This window comes from Coregonus clupeaformis, chromosome 27, assembly GCF_020615455.1.
Source record: "Coregonus clupeaformis isolate EN_2021a chromosome 27, ASM2061545v1, whole genome shotgun sequence".
NCBI lineage: Eukaryota > Metazoa > Chordata > Actinopteri > Salmoniformes > Salmonidae > Coregonus > Coregonus clupeaformis.
Window position 1 is genome coordinate 25,097,251 of NC_059218.1, and position 8,920 is coordinate 25,106,170.

Genomic DNA, 8,920 nt, shown 5'->3' on the forward strand with positions numbered 1-8,920 from the left:
CAGATAACTGATGCAAGCAGTAGAATCAGATTTTAAAAAACAGGTAGAAATACACCTTATGGAACAGTGGGGACTGTGAAGAGTCACACAAAGGTACAGACACATGCATACGCACACAAGCGCTAGCACACACACTCTACACACTTACATTGTAATATTGTTGTATGGTGGTATTATACATTTTGTATTGTAGATATGTAGTGGTGTAATAATGTTATATGATGTACTGTTTTATCTTTTGTTTTATATGTAATGTAAGTGCCTTAATGTGTTTGGACCCCAGGAAAAGTAGCTGCTGCCTTGGCAACAGGTAATGGGGATCCCTAATAAATACAAATACAGTTCTCTATAAACTGATCACAAAGAAATGAGGAACAGCAGGGTCATTGGCTGCAGAATGCAAAAACATTCCAATACAGTAAATCAATTACAATCCCGCTCCAACACAGGTTTCTATTGAGAAACAGTTATAGTTTGTAGTTTTTCTTCATAAACTAAACAGGAGATAAATGCATTTCCTGGTCAAGCCTGAAGAGTTTATCAAAAAGGGGATTTGCAGGTTACAGGTGGGGCATTCCACCAATTCGGTGCCTTTTGAGAAGTGTAACTTGGTCAAAAGAAGTGTTTGATTTCACCTAATTTAACATCCTGTCATAAAGAGCACATGTTCAACTTAATAAAAAACATGTTTTCCCATCTCAAAAGGTTAAATAAAATAATGACTATAGTAAGTGTAACAGGACTGAATATTTCATCTTACATCAGCCATAAATACCCTCGTGACAGGGGGAAATGGGAAGCTTGTTGTGTGCAACAGGGAGTGGCAATTGAATGCAAGCTTCACAAAAAAATTCAATTGCCAAAAGAAATCTAGCCTGTCTATCTATGGGTAACAGGGTTGACGTGTTATGCACGACCCGCTCTGTTTCCCAAAACAAAGCACCAGAAAATGGACAAAAGGAGTATAACCAGCTCACCTGATTTTACACTATGATTTGACTATTAGATGTTCAATGTTTTTGAAAAAGATATTTCAAAAGGAATAATTTCACCATATTAAAATGAGTTCAGTTCACAGGGTTGACCTTAAATTGAGGGACAGATGTAAATGAATCCCTTATCACATTAAATAAATAATAATCTTCAGAAGTGACTGTCAAAGCAACAAAATAACTAGGGCTTTACAACGATGGTGAAACGTGGGAGACATTTTTGGATTAAGTGGGTTGAAATCTTCCTAGAAGTGACACAGTGTTGACGGATGGAATTTTGACACTTTTGCAAGCCTTTATTCATATATTTTAAAAAATGATTGAATGCTCCACGTGGTCTATAATAAAGAGCACTTCATTTAATATAACTATTACAATTCAATATTGGGGTACAATTTCTACTTAAAATATCAAAGGGACGCAAAAGGTACTCTTTTCGTGGAACGACCCAGGTATCTTCTGGTTGAGAGGCGAGTTCAGACCTTGGGCGGGGGTTCAGTCCCTAACACAGTTAAGGCCTTGGTGCCTAGACATGGAATGCAGGGAACACAAACCTTCCATTGCTAAAGGTCACAGAAAGGTTGAATCTGATACTCTAACCCTCCTGTTCCACCAGTTTCTGACGCGTCACCATCACAATCTCCTCCATCACCTCCGGTTTTAAGATATCCTTGATCTAGAAAGAGATAGAGAGACAGGTAAATTTATATGCTTTGTAAACACTTTGAAATCTGATGAAAGGTGCTAAAAATGCAATGTCATCATATGAATGGCTTGGATGGCTATAGATTGTGTGTCATGCAAAATGGCTTGCCATCGAGTCCCTTTTAAAAGAATGATCTAACTGAGGCACAATGAATGGAAAGGTTCGCTTCTCTCAGATCCTCTTTCCATTAGCCAGATCAGTACAGAGAGCGTTACCTGATGTGGGAGTGATGACTCGTAACAGTAGAGCACACTGGTGTCATACAGCAGCACTTTGTGTGCCCCTAGGGCCAGCAAGCAGTTCCTCAACCGCGAGATCACCTCCCGATCAGAGAGAGAGACAGGCTGAGGGGGTGAGGTGGGAGAGAGGGAGAGGTTACAGTGAGGAAAGCCAAAATACAATGGTGAAAAAGGGAAACAGAAGGATTTGGGTAGATAATATAAATATAGTAAAAGTCAAACAGTTATAAGCACAAATTCGAGTAACACTTCATATTAACTACATAGAAGTTGGATCCCTTATATTCCCGCTCACAGCTGTGTAGCCCCAGGCAGCTCTCACCTCCAGACTGGTGTAGTATCCTCCTGCCTCCTCGTCCTGCTGTCCTGGGGTGGGGTACAGCCACACAAAGCCATTGTTGCCCAGGATGATGGAGGCCCCACACGGCAGGTTGTGGAAGTGGGTTTTCTGTCTCTTGATCAGAGAGGGAGATAGCTGCACAATAACTCCTTGCCCCAGCTGATGTGATGTGGTTGCAAAATAATAAGAGAAAATATGAGGTAAATGGTTTACATTTTCAATCACTTTAAAAACCATACAACATCAAAATTGTTGATCACACATTGGGTAGTTAATCTTAGCTACCTTTCCGTACTTTAAACTGCGGGTGTGAAGAGAGAGTGCTCCATCTGAGAAAACAGACTGTACCTCTGCCTGAGAGAAGAGCTAGTCAAGGATAATCTTCACCATAGTCACATACGAATTATGAAGCAGAAAGAAGTTAATGCATTTATCAATGAGAGAATGACACTTGCTAGTAGACGGTAGAGCTAAAAAAAATAAAAATAAAAATAATAAAAGAATCTAAAGATAATGAAGATTCCATGTATTTCATAGTAGTTTGGAGGGTAGGATGGACATTACGAAGGCAAAAGGGCCCAGGTTACAGATTCAGGTCAGAGCAGAGGATACACTGATGAGGTCCCCCTCCTGAAGGTAGTCTCTCATGGTGAGCTCATCTTCTGCTGACCGTCTCCTCTAAGAAGGACAGATACAGAAAGATTGATTGATGGTAAGACAGAGAGAAAGAGAGAATAATGTAAATAAATATCCAAAGAAGTTTGACCAACAGTGTCATAACAATATGCTTGCACTGGGTGCTTATAGGAAGAGAGGACCAAGCACACATTACCCAAAGACACTTCCAAATTCCCAGATCTATGTTGTCTATTCCACTCACCAGCTCTCCTCCGGGCAGATTGACAGAGGACAGCAGCAACACAGAGTCCAGTCTGGAGTTGGTCTCCACCTTCCAGCGCTTCTGTTGCACCTACAAATGGCAGAGAAACACTAAGCTCCAACCACGAGAAGCACGATCACCCCAAGTCATTATTAGCTTTACTGACCGTATCACCACCTCAAATGGAAACATACCTCTGTGATCCTTCCAACCACCACATCTCCAACCTCCCCATTGAACCTGGGAATCAGAACAGATAAACAAGGCAAAGGTAATCAATAACAAGTCATATCGTTTTATTTTTAGACAAACAGACTGTGATACAATAACAGCAGATGCTGCACAATGGAAAAGTTGTCTTAAACATTGAGGCAGTAGCTAACCACTGGGGTAAATCTAAGCCTAGGACTACAGACATTACTGTGCCACCTGGTCCACTTACCTGGTCTTGAGCGGCCGTACACAGATGAGCTTGTTCACCCTCTCCACCTCTCCAGCCACAGAGGCTGTTAGTTTTTCTTCATCCATGTAAGTCCCATGACCCCTAGAATGAAAAGCAGTTTGGTCTAATCAAGACTCACTATATATCCACTTTCAATGTCAATGTCATGTATACTCCGGACTCCCGACATTGCTCGTCCTAATATTTATATTATTTTACTTTTAGATCTGTGTGTATTGTTGTGAATCGTTAGATATTACTGCACTGCTGGAGCTAGGAACACCCACAATAACATCTGCTAAATATGTGTATGCGACCAATAAAATTTGATTTGAACATAATTCAAATTAACTTGGCAGACGTTGTATGATTAATTGAAGAAAAACTTAGTATAGTACAATAGTATAGTAACCCATATGGAAAAGATAAGGAATAATTTACCAAGATTGTTTCATGTTCTACCTGAAACTTGTAAGTAATACATATAGCAGCAAATATACTTACAAGATTCATAGAACAGTATTGTAATATCTGACTTATATGGGTATTTAACATTTAGACATAACAGAAATGTTGCATGTATTATATAAAAAACATACAAGAGACATGTAAGCGAAGCATTCTAAGGTCTCACATACATGGGACATTTCAAAGCACTTGCATACCACTGTCTGATGTCATTGAAGCATGCAATGTGACAAAGTCCACCGCGAGGAGGAGGAAGGGGGAAAGCAGGAGGGGGAGGAGTGGTGGAGGAGGAAGAAGGGGGAAAACAGGAGGGGGAGGAGTGGTGGAAGAGGAGGAAGGGGGAAAGCAGGAGGGGGAGGAGTGGTGGAGGAGGAGGAAGGGGGAAAACAGGAGGGGGAGGAGTGGTGGAGGAGGAGGAAGGGGGAAAGCAGGAGGGGGAGGAAGGGGAAAGCAGGAGGGGGAGGAGTGGTGGAGGAGGAAGAAGGGGTAAAGCAGGAGGGGGAGGAAGGGGAAAGCAGGAGGGGGAGGAGTGGTGGAGGAGGAGGAAGGGGAGAAGATGAGAGAAGAGAGGAGGAGGACAGGAGGAGGAGAGAGGAGGACAGGAGAAGGAGAGGTGGGGGAGAAGGAGAGGAGAAGAGGACGAGTACAGGAGGATGAGGAGGAGAGAAGAGGACAGGGGGAGGAGGAGAATGAGGAATGACTGATAACAGCAGTGAATCTATTTAGTTATTAAGTGGAGATCTCTTAACAATCATTCTCTCGATAGCACATTGGTAGTAGTCTGTGATAAATCACAAAGCTAAGAGGAGGCATCATGCCCATAGGGGGCACGTGCCCCCTCAGATTTGTCCTGTTTAATATAGATATAGTTGAATTTTTTGTTGTTATTTCTCTGTAACACTACTAGCCACCTAGGCTTTAGCTAGCCCATATCGGTTCCCAATCTCCTAACCTCATAACTAGCTACCAAGAAGCCATTTCAGGCTATCCATAAAGTTAGAGTAGCTAGCTTGTCTAACTATCTTAGCTGGCATGCCTGCTGGCAAGCAATTACTAAATGTACTGAATAAGACTCACATTCCATTCCATATTTTATCCAGATTTCAGCAGAGAAACATAGTTAGTTTAATTAAAGGTGCTACACATAGCAGCCATGATATACTCTAGATCAGGGATGGGCAACTTTGATGGGGGTGGGGGCCACAAAAAAACAGAACTCATCATGAGGGGCCACAGTGGCTTGTGGGTCTGCGTACCCATTTCCTGCAATTCTACACATTTTGCCACGGGACGGAGAGAAGATTTTGCAATTGTATAACTCATTTCATGCAATTCTACCCATTTTGCCATGCGGCGGATAGAAGAATTAGCAGTTTTAAAGCTAATTTCCTGCAATTCTACACATTTTACTATAGGGTGGAGGCAAATGTTTGCAGTTTTAATATGATAACTGATGTGTTGGGTGTATTGGTTTTTAAATCAATCCACGATTGTGCACCCCAATACATGTCAGACATGCTTTTAAGTTATGTACCAGTAGGTCCCTCAGGTCCTCTGGCACTGGCCTTTTAACTATCCCAAAGCCTAGGACCAAGAGGCATGGAGAGGTAGCCTTTAGTTACTATGCCCCCAGCTTTTGGAATAGCCTGCCAGAGAACCTTAGGGGGGCTGAAACTGTGGACATTTTTAAAAGAGATCTTAAAACACACCTTTTTAGCTTTGCTTTTCCTTATGAGGCTTTTTAGTCCTTCAGTTTTTGTTATTATTTAGTTGTGTATCCTCTTATGTTTGTAGTGCCCATCCCTGCTCTAGATTGCAGGAAAAAGCTGTTTCAGGTGTTTGAAAAATGCAAAATACCCAGCCTTAATCATGGAAACTCATACCTAAAAGTGAAAATTGATATACAAATATTGTATTTTCATGTTTTTTATATGTTGACATAAAAGCCTATGTAAAACCTATAATTAAAGCATTTATTTTGTAGAGGTTACATTCTCAGAACATACATTTTCTTATAATATTCAAATATGTCAAACCATATATTTGTAGGAAATGCAGCACAATCAAGTATTCAATTGTGTATATCATATAAGGCATATCATTTCAATTATGTATATCATATAAGGCATATAATTTAACACATATACAAATACACCACTGACATATAAGGAAAAACATTATACCAGATCCTGAGTACAGATGACTTATTTGATTTTTGTACAAATAATCTTATGCCATACAAGATTATTATTTGATTTTCAGTATTATTTTCCATATGGGACGCCAAGCTAGCTAAATAACACATGGATGGAGTTTAGCATAATAAATTGAATAGCTACAGTACTGCACAGTCGTGGTCAAAAGTTTTGAGAATGACAAAAATACTAATTTTCACAAAGTCTGCTGCCTCAGTTTTGATAATGGCAATTTGCATATACTCCAGAATATCATGAAGAGTGATCAGATGAATTGCAATTAATTGCAAAGTCCCTCTTTGCCATGAAAATGAACTTAATCCCCCCAAAAAAACATTTCCACTGCATTTCAGCCATGCCACAAAAGGACCAGCTGCCATCATGTCAGTGATTCTCTCGTTAACACAGATGAGTGTTGACGAGGACAAGGCTGGAGATCACTCTGTCATGCTGATTGAGTTAGAATAACAGACTGGAAGCTTTAAAAGGAGGGTGGTGCTTGAAATCATTGTTCTTCCTCTGTTAACCATGGTTACCTGCAAGGAAACACATGCCGTCGTCATTGCGTTGCACAAAAAGGGCTTCACAGGCAAGGATATTACTGCTAGTAAGATTGCACCTAAATCAACCATTTATCTGATCATCAATAATTTCAAGGAGAGAGGTTCAATTGTTGTGAAGAAGGCGTCAGGGCGTCCAAGAAAGTCCAGCAAGCACCAGGACCGTCTCCTAAAGTTGATTCAGCTGCGGGATCGAGGCACCACCAGTGCAGAGCTTGCTCAGGAATGGAAGCAGGCAGATGTGAGTGCATCTGCACGCACAGTGAGGCGAAGACTTTTGGAGGATGGCCTGGTGTCAAGAAGGGCAGCAAAGAAGCCACTTCTCTCCAGGAAAAACATCAGGGACAGACTGATATTCTGCAAAAGGTACAGGGATTGGACTGCTGAGGACTGGGGTAAAGTCATTTTCTCTGATGAATCTCCTTTCCGATTGTTTGGGGCATCCGGAAAACACCTTGTCCGGAGAAGACAAGGTGAGCGCTACCATCAGTCCTGTATCATGCCAACAGTAAAGCATCCTGAGACCATTCATGTGTGGGGTTGCTTCTCAGCCAAGGGAGTGGACTCACAATTTTGCCTAAGAACACAGCCATGAATTAAGAATGGTACCAACACATCCTCCGAGAGCAACTTCTCCCAACCATCCAAGAACAGTTTGGTGACGACCAATGCCTTTTCCAGCATGATGGAGCACCTTGCCATAAGGCAAAAGTGATAACTAAGTGGCTTGGGGAAGAAAACATCAACATTTTGGGTCCATGGCCAGGAAACTCCCCAGACCTTAATCCCATTGAGAACTTGTGGTCGATCCTCAATAGGCGGGTGGACAAACAAAAACCCACAAATTCTGACAAACTCCAAGCATTGATTATGCAAGAATGGGCTGCCATCAGTCAGGATGTGGCCCAGAAGTTAATTGACAGCATAACAGTGTGGATTGTAGAGGTCTTGAAAAAGAAGGGTCGACACTGCAAATATTGACTCTTTGCATAAAAGCCTTTGACACTGATGGAATGCTTGTAATTATACTTAAGTATACCATAGTAACATCTGACAAAAATATCTCATAACACTGAAGCAGCGAACTTTGTGAACTTTTGACCACGACTGTACAAGTGAAACTTGCAGAGTATTATGCACTAACAAGTGAGACCTGCCATATCTAATCAACATCATCCTAGCTATCTAGCTAGCTACCTATATAAAGCAAATGAGGCAAACAATACGTGGATTAATATTGATTTACAGTAAAGAGAAGGGGGAAAAAAACTCAGACTCAAAATGTTATAAAATGGGAGCAGCATGTTGACGGATTGTTTACTTGTTCTCGTGAGGTTCATACTAGCTTGTAGACAGACATACCTCATGAACCCTGTATCTGATGTGATCACATCACCGGGCACAACTAGATCTTTTCCATCTAAAGCAGACAGAGAGGGTGATAACGATACTTGTTTCCGAAAAATTGGTAATCTCATGTCCGCAGCCATGTTTTCTGTCTTCTGTAAATGTGAACGGTGCGTGTAATTGACGTCATCAGATACTTGGCCTTTCAGAATGTACCGAAGCGGATTTCCACAAAATCTAGATAATGTCTCTCGACATTCATTAATTTTATAACTTATTTTCGCAATATTTCAAACTGCATGAGTAATAATATGAAATAGACCATGCATTTCTTTGCAAACAACATTGTTTACGTAAGGGTGCTAGTTTCTTTAGTGTCTTGCGCCATCATCTGGATTTGAAGCGATATTTTAACCGACCGAGAGCATTTTTCATTATCATTAGGTGTAAAGAGGGCAATAGATAAACAAACAGAAAATCACAAAAGTCGATATAAAAACAATAGTAAATGTATTATTTGTATGTATTCCTTATAACAAATGTTATGAGTGGTTGACAAAAACAGGAGATTCCAGCGTCACTGTCACATTCATTTATGACTATCCCTTACTTCGAGTCCATATCCACCTAATAATACGGAATTCCCCTCGACCACGCCCACAAATTGGGGAAAACAAACATTTTTATCATACCCCTAAGACATGCTTATCGCTCACCATTACAATAACAGGGGAGGTTAGCCTTTTGGCGG

The 8,920-nt window shown here is 41.0% G+C and overlaps 1 protein-coding gene across 1 annotated transcript; it reads right to left on the reverse strand.

The window, feature by feature from the left end:
- Positions 1-1,262: 1,262 nt before the first annotated feature.
- LOC121541168 (exosome complex component RRP4-like) lies at positions 1,263-8,336 on the reverse strand. Its single transcript, XM_041850147.2, has 9 exons — positions 8,185-8,336; positions 3,600-3,701; positions 3,352-3,397; positions 3,158-3,247; positions 2,890-2,955; positions 2,563-2,631; positions 2,260-2,436; positions 1,914-2,042; positions 1,263-1,668 (listed from the first exon to the last, which is right to left on the reverse strand). The coding sequence occupies exons 1-9, from the start codon at positions 8,310-8,312 to the stop codon at positions 1,588-1,590; spliced, it is 888 nt and encodes a 295-aa protein (XP_041706081.1). The 5' UTR covers positions 8,313-8,336; the 3' UTR covers positions 1,263-1,587.
- Positions 8,337-8,920: the final 584 nt, after the last annotated feature.

Coding starts and splice junctions, on each gene's coding strand:
- LOC121541168 (XM_041850147.2), bottom strand. CDS start 8,312: ATGGCTGCGGACATGAGATTACCAATTTTTCGGAAACAAGTATCGTTA. Junction 3,702..8,184: donor TCAGATACAGGGTTCATGAG/GTATGTCTGTCT, acceptor TTTTCATTCTAG/GGGTCATGGGACTTACATGG. Junction 3,248..3,351: donor TGGTTGGAAGGATCACAGAG/GTATGTTTCCAT, acceptor TGCCATTTGTAG/GTGCAACAGAAGCGCTGGAA.